General features: G+C 35.5%; 1 protein-coding gene across 2 annotated transcripts in view; it reads right to left on the reverse strand.

Moving 5' to 3' along the window:
• Positions 1-3,512: 3,512 nt before the first annotated feature.
• The window catches only part of LOC128666690 (gastrula zinc finger protein XlCGF26.1-like), a 142,193-nt gene continuing 131,384 nt past the window's right edge, over positions 3,513-14,321 (reverse strand). For both annotated transcript variants that reach the window (XM_053721424.1, XM_053721425.1), the window contains one exon: positions 3,513-11,398. In XM_053721424.1, the coding sequence (XP_053577399.1) occupies positions 10,218-11,398 (1,181 nt within the window). In that variant the 3' untranslated portion in view covers positions 3,513-10,217. The remainder of the gene's footprint in view (positions 11,399-14,321) is intronic.

Consider the following 14,321-nt stretch of genomic DNA (forward strand, 5'->3'; position numbering starts at 1 on the left):
TTTCCAGACATATCCTTTTTACGATATTATGTGTATAAATGTTTAATATATAAAGTTGTATTACTGTTATTAACATGTATAGAAGATATGTGTATTGATCTTTATGTTTTTAATTTGTTTTAAACTGTTTCTATTTGTTTCTATGTTCATTTTGTGTAAGCGCTATTCATAGGTGGAAAGTGAATGACTTTAACCAATCATAGGACTCAACAGATCAATTCGAATTTAATTTCCACCAAGCAACCCGGTTTAACGGCTATAAAAAAGCAAATTTGGAATCACAAAAGTCTCCTTGAAAAAGCTGAACTTGGTCAGCAAAACGTACGTCGGAGTGGAAAGCTAATACAGACTGGTCACCAGCGGGGGTACACTTTGTTAACGGAAACGGCTTCTAACCCACTGTTTTTGTGGTTCAGCTTGCAAAGAACTTACATACATGACGTGTGGGTGTTTGCCTCAGCTGCAAAACCCTTAGTGATGTCTGTCTGTTTTTAATGCTTATAATAAATTATGTGCTGTAAGCGGGAGATATGTATTTTTGAGCACTTACACTAGAGCTACATTTAGCTCCCAGACACATGAGTAGGATCGAGTGAAATTGTATTGCATTGTATGCAGAGTTATGCTATGATCTCTTCCTTTGAGGATCTTTCTGAAACCAAAGACTGTCTCACTTTACATCAAAGGACTGTTGATATTTGTTTTTTGATTTATGGTCGGTATTGGATTTTTGTATATTATTTTTTAACACATGTTAATTTTCACTTTATCACGGTATTGTGTTAGTTATTGGTTTACATTGCGACACATTTTTATTTATAAAGTAAACAGCAAAGAACAAGAAGAGCGTAGCACCACAGGCTTATGCATTTCGGCAAACTGCCGTAGTCATAGCCATAATGGGTATGACTATGGCAGTTTGCCGAAACGCGCAGGCCTATGGTGCTACGCTCATCTTGTTCTATGATGTATACTTACCTAAAGCTTTTAACATTTGGATGAATAAAAGGTTTTTTTTATGAGAGCAAATCTTTATTTAAAATTCTTTTACTGTTTGACCAGCCGGATTTTGCTCTATTGCTGCACTGACTGTTCCACTCTGAGCCCGTTCCTCCCCCCCTGGATTGTGTCATCACAAGCTACACACAGCTTGAGCCACACACCAAGAGAGGTGAGAAGCGCAAGAAGCTGAGTCGCTTGGATTTGTACCGTTTGTGTAACGGAGGCTTTCTGCACCCTAGTGTGGACGTCCTGGTAATGTGTGACAAGCTATCCATAAAGGTATATAATGCATGAGTGATTGTTGTGGTGACATTTTATCACTGGAATATTAAAATATAGCTCACAGATTTTATACCTGGCAATTCACATAGCTGGTTTTAAAATTGAATATTCAAGTAGTTCTTTGGCCTAGTGTCAGTCTAAGTTGGACACTCCCAATAGCCTTTGAATGGCATTTGATAAACCACTCCCTATTGAATTGGGGTATAAAAAACTGTAACACCAAAACCTATCCCTCTCTTTCTTATCCTGTTCCTGATAGGAAGGCTGATTTTGGACACATTGGTGAATTTGGCTGAGTATATTCCTAGGATTATTTTAGCAGTGTTGCACAAATTGGGGTTGTAGTAGAGTTGCCCTGTATTAATTATTTGGACTGTTTTGCTGTAAAATAGATGTGTGTATATATACCTGTAAATCTTTCTCTTATTATTAACATATATTGATTCCTAATAAATTTTATGTGTACTTTAGTTTTAAGTTCAATTAATAATTGTAAGTGTTTTTATTATTAAGTTTTTAATATGCCAATATTTAGAATGCATAGTCAATTGATGCGTTTTCTTTCTAAAAAACAAATAACATATACCTCCATTGTGATTACTTTTGGGAGGCCACATGCAAGAAAATTTCCATGTAAACTGTCTGAAGTCTTATCTTGCAGGATGAAAACCAATGTAGATATAAGGCTTCTCACCTTTCCTTCCAGCTTTTCCCCAACAACACATATTATAGATTGTTGTTTTTCAGGTGCCATCAGGACTGATCTAACCAAGAATCTATGATGGTGGCGTTGGACAAATTAAATAAGTATAACATGTATCACAATGGAGATGTAAAATGAGGCATTAGGCCAAAATAATATATGGCATAAAGGGGTAAATACTCATATAAGACAAGCAACATAAGTTTAAGTAAGGGTGCGAGTGGGATGATGCAATGATAGAGGTACATCCCAACTTGAAGTTAATAACTATGAATGTGGTTTCTACTGCAGATGGAGTGTTGTAGTGTGAAGTAAATATATGCCTGGTTTTAATCTCTCTTCATTCCTTTGAGGGTCTGGGAAAAAAACAAAGTGGTTCAAAGAGAGAGAGACGATTGGTAAAGCACGAGCAAGGACCAGATGCCAAAAGCAAGGACCTGATGCCAAAAGATGACAACAAAGAACTTCAGTAAACCATTATAACTTTTGTTTTACAGGCACAATTCACACTTTATTCATACAGATTTTACTACACACATACCCATCTAGTGTACCCACACTCATGCACTCATACATGAACTTTTCATTTTCCCCAATTTTAAGACCATTGTATAAATGTTGCTAATGGGGTTTAGCATAGGAATTTGTGTCTATGTATAATATTGAGTGCAATTTTTTAATGAATTGTATAAAGTTAGACTAGGAATTGACAGTCCTAGGAAAGTACAGAAGAGCTGGTATCTCAGAGGGCATGATTCTGAAGGGATGGTGGGAGAATTTTCCCTGTAAGGTTTTTGCTACCACTGTGTTCTTATCCTGTTCCTGAAAGGATGGCTGATTTTGGACACATTGGTGAATTTGGCTGAGTATATTCCTAGGATTATTTTAGCAGTGTTGCACAAATTGGGGTTGTAGTAGAGTTGCCCTGTATTAATTATTTGGACTGTTATGCTGTAAAATAGATGTGTATATACACCTGTAAATCTTTCTCTTATTATTAACATATATTGATTCCTAATAAATTATTTGGTAAGAATGGAGACTCTTTTTAAAGTGTTTATTTCACAACTTAATTGTATTGGTTTAGTGGTTTTACCATAGAGATTTAGTACTAAAATAGAATTATATTTAGTATAAAGTAAAAATATTTAAAATTAATTAATAACCACAATTGTCAGCAATGTTAATTGGGGATGTATAAGGAGGATATCACTATTTGGCAGGAAGATTTATACTTGGCTCAAAGTGGTTTATCATTTATGTGTTAATACACTTGGAAAGTTTACTTTTAACTGTATATACGAGACTCTCTTTCTACTATTACAAATAGTTATTATACGCATAATTATACATTAAAGTCTCAAAATGTTTAACGTCCCTGTAACTCTTTAACTGCGGAAGTCATTTTTCATTGAGAAACCTACACAAATGATATATTGTTGTTTTTCTAGCAGACTCAGCAGATTCAAACTATACCTTTATTGTATGTGTATATATCGTGACATGAGACATCTACAACAAAAGGTGTGAAAACATATTTTATTACCATTATTATTATTATCGGTTATTTGTAGAGCACCAACAGATTCCGCAGCGCAGCTACCATTTCAGTAAACAAGATTTTAAACAATAAAGTATGACGGATTTTTTCTCTCAACTATATAATCAAAACATTTGTGGATCTATTACGGATTTGGGTAACCTTTCTAACAAAATTCAGTGTTTCTTTGTAAATTAGCAATTGAAAATCAAAAGTAAATATTTATATATTTGTTATATATTGGCACAATGCATTTTATGCAGTCATGGGGTCTATTCTAAAACAGACAAGGGCTTTTGGAAGCCCCTTGCACTTTTGATGTTAATGTAAGGGTCACCCTGTACATCTACACACCTGGTCACTTTAAATACTTTCTAGGGAAATGCTGTCCCCTCAGTGATTATCTGACTATAATACATATAACAGTACCTAGATCTCAGGATTTATCAATATATAAATAAGATCATCTGGCTAGATCTGCACATAGGGGCTCCCTCCCATGAATCTATATTTAAATAAATGCACATTTTATTTACACCACTTGGCAATTAAACCCTATATAGGGACCTCGGATCCCCCGGAGATGACAAACACACAGGTTCTAAATATGCACCCCCAACTTGTAGTCATAGTTGTGTAAATTATGACTCCATGTCACCATAGGCACTTAAGAGGTTAAAGGGACAGTATACTGTAAAATTGTTTTTCTCTTAATGTGTTTCCAATTACTTGTTCTACCAGCTGCAGAATATATGTATGAGAAAATTGCATTTTCAGGTAAATTTGTGCTTGTGAAATAGATGGTTTTGTGTTTTGAAAACCACAACATAAAATAATGAGATACAATTTTACCTGCAAGCTCCACCTATTTTTTTATTTCACTTTGTGTACACACACATGCTTCCTTATCTTATATCTGCCTGTCAACCAAAGCCTAATACTTAAAAAGAACAATGGAAAAATTAGAAATTAACAACCAAATATAAAAAAATTCTATATCTTGGCTGATATCCATGGGTAATACTTACCAGGTAAAAACAGACCACTCCCCCATTGACCTATGTATAGGAAACACCTCTTCCTCCACCCCTTCCTACTCCTTAAGATGTCCAACCAGAATGTGGACTAGACAAAGCAGGGAGGGAGCCTTGTAGGTATTGCCCATGGATGTGAGCCAAGATATAGACATTTCTTATAGTAGGTTGTTTATTTCTAACTATCTTGGCTCTTCTCTGGGTAATACTTACCAGACGAGATGAATGAAAAGCAGTGAGAACAAATAAGGGAACGAGAAATAAAGACAGATATCAAATATTACAAAAGTAGAAAATATTATTATTTAGGAAACAACTGAAGAAATAACTTTCTGACCAAACTTGGCAGAAGCAGACTGTCTGATATCCAGCTTGTCGTGAGACACAAAGGTATGAGGTGTCCTCCAAACTGCTGTCTGGCAAATTTCAGGAGTAGCATCAGCTTAAATAGCCCATGAAGTTGCCACTGCCCTCGTGGAGTGTGGCTTTAGCCTATCAAGAACATTCATCAGCTTGTAAGCTTTAGAAATAGCTTGAACTATACAATTTATAATTGTAGTCTTTGCCGGAGCTTGACCTTGACAAGGACCTTGAGGTATAACAAACAACCAATCCGTTATACAAATGGCTTTTGTACGCTTGGTGTAGATGTGCAAACAATGGACCACATCCAGACGATACAGATGTACATATAGAGCTTCTTTTGTGTCAGGACAAAATGGCAGAACCACATCTTCATTTTTTTTGGAAATCAGTGACTAGTTTGTGTAAAAAGTCAGGAACATTTCTTAAAACCACTTTATTTTGATTAAATGAACTAAATGAATTAAATGGTTCTTAAACAGAAAAAGCATGGAATTAAGAAACTCAAAGTGCCACAAGAAACATTGTCTTCAGAGTGAAAAAAACATAGAGAGATCTCATGAAGAGGTTCAAAGGGAGAATCCAGGAGAGCATCAAATACAAGAGGTAAATCCCAGGTTGGAGTTACAAATCATATTGAAGGTTGGATATGAGCCAAGGCTTGAAAGAATTGTGTAACTAGAGGTTTTTGAGTCTATTTAATATCCACTATTGCAGAAACTTGGACTTTCAAAGTCTTAGCACTCAGACCTTGCAAAAAGCTATCATGAAAGAATTCCAAAAGATGAGATAATTCAATATGTCTGAAAGAGGCAGAATGCTGCAATTTCCAGCTAGAAAAAGTTTTCAATTCTCACACTATCCATTTTTATTATTCAATTTTTTTTCTTTCTTCTTTCTCTCTGCCCCAATTTAATTTATTCTAATTTATTTAATTTATTTATTGATTTTATATGACGTTTTCTTTTTTTAATTTTACACTTAGTGCCTAGGTAATATTTAATCAACATGGTGAAGTTATACTAAATTTATACATTAACTGAGTACCTAATTCTTAAAATGTAGACGTATGATATACTTTTTTTTATTAGTGGGACCATTTATTTACACTTGTCCATTACACGATACATGCTAGATATGACTTGCTGTGTTTGTTATAATTTAAACATTATTTAGTACCAGTTTGGGTGAATTAACATTGTGATACTTTGTTATAACTCTGGTCCTGAATTAGTTAATTTGTACCATTTTCATTATGTTACTTAAAGAGGTGGAGAGGGCTGGGTCCTTTATTTCTGATGAAACGCCTAGCAGCATGAAACGCGTAAGGATTTCCACTCTGTTTCTGTATACCGCTTTAGTACATATACAATAAAAGTTAAGTTTAAACTTGTTTAAACCTTGCTTCGTTGAAGATATTTCATTTGAGTTTGTGCCCTGAACCAATCTCTGCAGAAGTGGAAACCAAGGCCTTCCGGGCCAAAAAGGAATTATCGCAATAAAGGTGGCTCTTTCCTTCTGTATTCTCTAAAGTAATGGAGGTATTAGAGGAAACCCATTTATTAGGCTGAAGTTCCACTCTGTAAGACTTTGGTGTTTCATATCTGCTGTAAAAAAGAGGTGTTTGATAATTGAGACCTGAAGAGATCATTTGGCTGTGATTTTATGGAACACACTTCTGTTTAATTGCCACTCTGTCTGATTTGTATGTCTCTGACTGAGAAATTATGCTTCCCTGTTCTAAATACCTGGAAGATATATTGCAGATATATGAAGAATGTGGGTTTGAGCCCAACAAAAGATTGGTGATATTAGCGCTGCGGAATCTGTTGGCGCTCTACAAATAACCGATAATAATAACTTCCTTGAGAGTTTATTAGCTTTGTGTACAACCTTTAAAAATGATGTAGATACTGGCCATCCTGTTGTCTGTCAGAATCCACACAGACTTGCCATGTAGAATCTCTTGAAAATGAAACAAGGCCTTAAACACTACCCTTATCTCCAATAGTTTGGCAGGAAATTGTTGAGGCATCTAAATTGTGTGTAATACCCCTGGCATAAAGGTCCCCATCCATTTATACTGGAGTCTCAAGAGTTACCCATGTTGGCTCCAGAAGAGTAGGAATTTTGGAGAGATCCTCTGTTTGATGCCACCATTTTAGGCATTTCTTGAGATGATTCAGAAACAGAGTAAATTGGTTTTCGCCGTTAAAGAAAACGAGCCCAGTTTACCAAATGGATCACTGACACTATATAACCCAACATCTTCATCCATTTCCTGGCAGAAAGATGACTGTGGTGCTGTAGATTTTTTATTTTTAATAGTTTTTATTGAGGGACCAACAATACAAATGCAAAATTCAGTTTGCTCAGTATAACAAAAGTCATAAGTTGATACAGAGATGTACAGTACCATACATAACCTCAAATATAACAATTTGATTTAACGATAAAGTTGAAAGAAAGAAAAAACAAAAAAAAAGATTTCACGCATAATGGTTAGAGAGCAAACACTAAACCTCCCCCTTTTTTTACCTCAGGAATGGCTGCGGCCACTTTTGGGCCCCCATGCATTTAAAGTACCAAGCGGAGGATTTTTGAAAGCTTTAGGCCACTTTTGGGCCTATATTTAACCTTTTCCTTCACACCGCTACCAGGACCTTGGGTAGGTCTAGAAAACTGGTACAAGAATGGAAGGGGTTCACAACTTTTTAACAGGTGCTGTAGATTTTTGATGAATATCAGAAGAGCCTAAAAAAATTTTGAGGGCAGAGAAACCAACTGTTGGCAATATCGAATTTGGCCCCTAGAAATATGATCCTTTGCAAAGGATTTAGATGGCCTTTCTTAAGGTTGATTAACCAGCCATAATCCTTAAGAAACTGTAAGGACAAAATATTTTTGAAGACAAGCCTGATGAATAGAATTTGCTATAAGACTTATGTCGTCAAAATAATGGATTAAAAAAGATGCCTTTTACACAAGATGCTGTAGCAAGAGTAACCAATAGCTTTGTGAATATTCAGGGAGTGGTTGCGATGCCAAAAGGTAGGGCAGCAAACTGGAACCGAAGACTTCCTACTGTGAAGCTGAGGAACTGTCTGTGAACTTCTGCTATTGAGATATGGAAATAAGCATCCTTTAGCTTTATGGAAAGCAGTAAAGCATTTGGAGGAATCGTCTTGATTTCTGATTGAATGGACTCCATTTTGAATGTTTTCTCCAGCAGATAAGAATTTAAATGCGGAAGATCCAATATTGGCCTCCAAGAGTTGTCCTTTTTCTTTACAAGGAACAGAGGATAATTAAATCCCTGGAACTGGAGATATACCGGAACCTACTGAATCACTTGCTGAGACAACAGAGTATCCACAATCTGTTTGATTGCTGTTAATTTTTGAGTGGTGATGTCCTCAAGCATGGAAGAAAATATTTTTTTTTAAATTGAACTCTAGGTAATAGCCTGTATGCAGTAGTTGTATAACTATGGTGACCATATTGCCGCTTTAAAAAGGGACACATATAAAAAATACATATGTCAGGGCTGTTTAAAGAAATGTTTTGTATAAGTACCCTGACATATCTATTTTTCATATGTGTCCCTTTTTAAAGCAGCGATATGGTCACCCTATGTAAAACCTATCTGTCTGTAATAGTAGAAGCTCAGATGTCTGAAATTGGCTATTCTGCCTCCTAGAAGAGGCACCTGGGCAGGCATCATTGCTACTTTGGAGCCTTCAGAGATTTCCAGTTCTAGAAACTAAAGGAATCCTTATAAGCATATTCTGGTACTTTAGCCTGTGAATATAAGAAGACTTGTGATATTTAGGTATCTATGGAAGATATGCTTGATGAAACGGCCGTTTGTACCAATGCTGAGAAAAGCATTGCATGATTAAAGGAAGCATTGCTATGCCCCTACACTTTTAATTCTGCTTTTTAAACTTGTTTTTCATTTAGTTTTATTAAACTTGTTTGGAAAAGATAAGTTTCAACGAGTTTTTGATATTAGCACTATTGCTCCTGGTCGTTTGGAGAGTTCCAGTTTCGCTGGGAATAGGTGATTCGATACACCTCAATCTATCAGCTGGCGTCTACTAGCACATAAGTGTGCTCCAACCAAATGTGAGTACCCACTCTCATTTATTGCACTTTATGTTCTGTGGAAATGTAATGATACACACATGAGGTGCCCCTCTATCTTTTGTTACTTTAGAACTGGGCTACTTTGAAGTGTGAAGAGGAGAGCAGCTGATTGTTACAGCAGAGGAGATTTAAGGATACACTTGCATTGGGACTTTTTAAGAAGGAATTTGAGCGTTTTCCCAGAGTGACCCTGGATGTGACCTTGGGATGTCACCAATATTTCAGCACCCTACAGAGTTACCTTGAAACATGGAAACTCCACATGTGCCGTGTCACCAGCCCGCACAGGGTAAATAAGCTACTTGTAAACAATTTAGTAAACTGGATCACTGGGAACAAATTAAAGGAACATAAAACCTAAGAAGCAAAATTAAAGATTTAAAAACATTATACTTTATAATTCTAAGAGGGAAGATAATTTAATGTTATTAACTATTTTTTACTATAATGTTCCAAATTAACTTACAAATTTTCTTTATTTACACTCCCTTCTTTTGCTAATTATGCAAAGCCATTCACGGATGATTTTTTTTTTATTCCCATGATTCTCATATCCAGCATTTTGTAGGAGTTGTATTACGTTGCTCTGTCAGCATTAGTCATGTGACATCAAATCATTCCGGCTGGAAACATAACCGCTGACACATTCACTAATGAGCTGTGCTGTCAGTTTACTGTTGAGCTGTGCAGGTGTTGACTCTATTACCCATGATTCCTATATGTTGGACATGCGTTTAAATGTTTGCCCCCTATTGCGCATGTGACTAGGTATAAGCTTTAATATTCATGACACTAATTATAACATTAGCTACTATTGGATAATGGCACTCATAGATTATTGTGACTCAGTGCAGCTCCTATGAAATAACGGCATGATGTGGTTTTCAAAAAAGAGTTAATAAGGTAAAAATCAGTCATTTAATAGTTTAAATACTATAAAGTTTGTGTTTAAAGCTTTTTAACACAGAGAATGTTTTCTAAAAAGTGTGAGTTTTATGACCCTTTAAAGGGAAAAACATTTTGGGTAAACTGTCCCTTTGAGCTCTGATTTATTTGGTTTCTTTTAATATGAATTTTCTTATGAATATTAAGATTTGTTTTTTCCAGCAAAACATTTCCCACATTCAGAACACGGAAATCCTCTTTAACCTGTATGAATTTTGTGATGCAAAATAAGAGTTGATTTCTCAGTAAAACATTTCCCACAGTCAGAACATGAAAATGCTTTCTCCCCTGAATGAATTTTCTGATGGCTAGTAAGATGTGATTTCTGAGTAAAGCATTTGCCACATTCAGAACATGAAAATGCTTTCTCTCCTGTATGAATTTTCTGATGCTTAGTGACAGCTGATTTTTCATTAAAACACTTCCCACATTCAGAACATGAAAATTCTCTCTCTCCTGTATGGATTTTCTGATGTGTAATAAGAGTTGATTTTGCAGTAAAATATTTCCCACAGTCAGAACATGAAAACGCTTTCTCCCCAGTATGAATTTTCTGATGATTAATAAGGCGTGATTTCAGAATAAAACATTTCCCACATTCAGAACATGAGAATGCTTTCTCTCCTGTATGAATCTTCTGATGATCAAGAAGATTTGTTCTCCAAGTAAAACATTTGCCACATTCAGAACATGAAAATGCTTTCTCTCCTGTATGAATCTTCTGATGATCAAGAAGATTTTTTTTCCAGGTAAAACATTTGCCACATTCAGTACATGAAAATGATTTCTCTCCTGTATGGACCTTCTGATGATGAAGAAGATTTGTTTTCCAAGTAAAACATTTCCCACATTCAGAACATGAGAATGCTTTTTCTTCTGTATGGATTTTATGATGCCTAATAAGAGTTGATTTCTGAGCAAAACATTTCCCACAATCAGAACATGAAAATCCCTTTTCTCCTGTATGAATTTTCTGATGTGTAATAAAAGTTGATTTATGGGCAAAACATTTCCCGCAATCAGAACACGAAAATTCTCTCTCTCCTGTATGGATTTTCTGATGTGTAATAAGAGTTGATTTCTGAACAAAACATTTCCCGCAATCAGAACATGAAAATTCTTTCTTTCCTGTATGGATTTTTTGATGTGTAATAAGAGTTGATTTCAGGATAAAACATTTCCCACAGACAGAACATGAAAATGCTTTATCTCCAGTATGAATTTTCATATGGTAAGTAAGATATGATTTAGTGGAAAAACTTTTCCCACATTCAGAGCATACATTTTCCAAGTGGCTTCTTTGATTTTGAAGAAGATTGAAAGAAGTATCTGTACTTTGACCATGACTAGGACTAGGATTACTGTAGTTTGTAAAGTCACCTGTATAAATAAAAATATAAAAAATATAACGGGAGTAATGTTAGTTATTAATCACATTATTATATGTTGAGGACATTTTAACTGTTCTGAATGGGTGTCTACCATGAGTGGCAGGCTAGGAACCCTACATCTTTTCCTAGCTTCTAAGGCTTAAGGTCACTTTACTGGACTTAAAGGAATATTGTTTTATTTATTTTATAGAAAACATACAAAAAATAAGCATCATGTAACAAAACATATTTTCAGAAGATCTCAGATCAGATCCAAATATTGTACAGATATAAAAAAACACATAAGAATAACATACAAATCTTTAACACAGCTCCATCCTATTAATAAAAAAATCAACTATAAACTACAGTATATAGCAAATAAGAAAAACAACTTTCTTTTGTAAATCTGCTAATAGCTTAGTTAACTAAATGTGTTTAAAATATAATCTGTTTTGTTTATTTAAACCTTTAATTGACAACCCCAGCATAACAAAACATTTTCAAGTCTATTTAAAGTATCATGTATCACATATCTTTCACTAACCATCTGGTGACATAGAATTATCTTAAATTATGAATGATTGGATATTGTTTATGTATGCAAAAGTCCAGTAATTCCAATATTTATAGACCAATGTTCTACGTTTACCAAATTTTAAATCATCAAATAATATTTTCTGTAATGTTATGTTAACATCAAATATTAAAAACGACTTTAAAAAGTATAAGAAATATAATTTATGCTTACCTGATACATTTCTTTCATGGCAGTGAGAGTCCATGATCCATTACTACTGGGCATTATACTCCTGACCATTAGGAGGAGGCAAAGATTCCAAAAACTCCAAGAGCCCTTAAAAGCCCTCCCACCTCACTGGTAGACTACTCTGACTTATAGCCAAGCAAAGAGTACAGGACAGGACAAGGGCAAGAAAAAAGAAGCAGGGTTAAAGAGGTGCAAACTTAAAACTTCTGCCAGAAAAAAATATAATCAAAATTCTCGCAAAAAATGGGTGGAATTTTGTGGACTCTCACCACCATAACATAATTTATCAGGTAAGCATAAGTTATATTTTCTTTCATAAAGGTGGCGAGAGTCCACAATCCATCACTCCTTGGAATACCCAAGCTGTTGTGACCACGAATAATGAGTTTGAGACAAAATGACTTAATTAGAAATATATAATCTGGAAAGATATGTAAAAAGGAACTAGCGCCCATAACTGTGCTCAAACATGCCGCCTTCAACTTGTAAAGCAGATAATCTACTTGCTAGTCAACATTAGGATGGGCCCTTGCAGTTGTCTTGCAAATTTGATCAACAGAAGCCTCAGTCTAAAAATCCCAGAAAAAAAAGCAACTGGCCTAGTAGAACGGACAGTAAAATGTTTATGAGGAGGCTAACCCACCTCAAAGAAAGCTTATGAATCAAAAGCTTCATTCAAAAAGCCAACAAAACAACTGTTGTCTTCTTGACACCTCTAAAACCAAAAAATAATAAGTAAACTAGAGGATTAGTAAAAATCCTTAGAAGCCAGCAAACAGAATTTAAAAAAAAACCAATAACATCCAAAAATAAAGAAGTCTCTCCCTAGAATCCTTTTCGATTAGGACAAAAAGAACAAAATGATTCTAATAATTGTGTAAGGGAAGAAATTGAGCTAGATCGCATAAAAATGCCCCTAGAACAACGCATTGAAGATCCACCAAATCCACCATAAAACAGGAATAGTGTTTAGAAAACTAAAATAATTTTTTGAGAAAGATCCCTTCATATAAAACAAGGATAATGGAATAGCATCTGATGCTGCTATAATCAGACCCAATAGCTCCATGCAAAGAACTACGGAGGGAACCGAATATTAGAACAAGCTGAGAATATCTTCCTATAGTCTGACAAAGAGTCTATAAATAAAAATTTATGCTTACCTGATAAATTAATTTCTTTTAAGATATACTGAGTCCACGGGTTTCATCCTTTACTTGTGGGATATATTCCTCCTGCTAACAGGAAGTGGCAAAGAGCACCACAACAGAGCTGCTATATAGCTCCTCCCCTAACTGCTCCCCCCAGTCATTCGACCGAAGGTATAGGAAAAGAAAGGGAAAGAACTAACAAGGTTCTGAGGTGACTGAAGTTTATATAAAAATAAATCCTGTCTCAAGGTAAGCATAAATTTCCTTTTCTTTTACAAGATATACCGAGTCCACGGGTTTCATCCTTTACTTGTGGGATACCAATACCAAAGCTTTAGGACACGGATGAAAGGGAGGGACAAGACAGGAACCTAAACGAAAGGCACCACTGCTTGAAGCACCTTTCTCCCAAAAATAGCCTCAGAAGAAGCAAAAGTATCACATTTGTAAAACTTGGAAAAAGTATGAAGGGAGGACCAAGTCGCAGCCTTACAAATCTGTTCAACAGAAGCATCGTTCTTAAAAGCCCAAGTGGAAGCCACAGCTTTAGTGGAATGAGCCGTAATCCTTTCAGGGGGCTGCTGTCCAGCAGTCTCATATGCCAGGCGTATGATGCTTCTCAGCCAAAAAGAGAGAGAGGTAGTCGTAGCTTTTTGACCCCTACGTTTCCCGGAATAGACAACAAACAGGGAAGATGTGTGACGGAAATCCTTGGTCGCTTGTAAATAAAATTTTAAAGAACGAACCACGTCCAAGTTATGCAACAGACGTTCCTTCTTAGAGGAAGGATTAGGACACAAGGAAGGAACCACAATTTCCTGATTAATATTCTTGTTTGAAACAACCTTAGGAAGAAACCCAGGTTTAGTCCGCAAAATCAACTTATCAGAATAGAATATAAGATAAGGGGAATCACATTGCAATGCAGAAAGCTCAGAAACTCTTCGAGCAGAAGAGATAGCAACCAAAAACAAAACTTTCCAAGATAACAGCTTAATATCTATGGAATGCAT

Source organism: Bombina bombina, chromosome 7 (assembly GCF_027579735.1).
Source record: "Bombina bombina isolate aBomBom1 chromosome 7, aBomBom1.pri, whole genome shotgun sequence".
NCBI classification, from domain to species: Eukaryota; Metazoa; Chordata; class Amphibia; order Anura; family Bombinatoridae; genus Bombina; species Bombina bombina.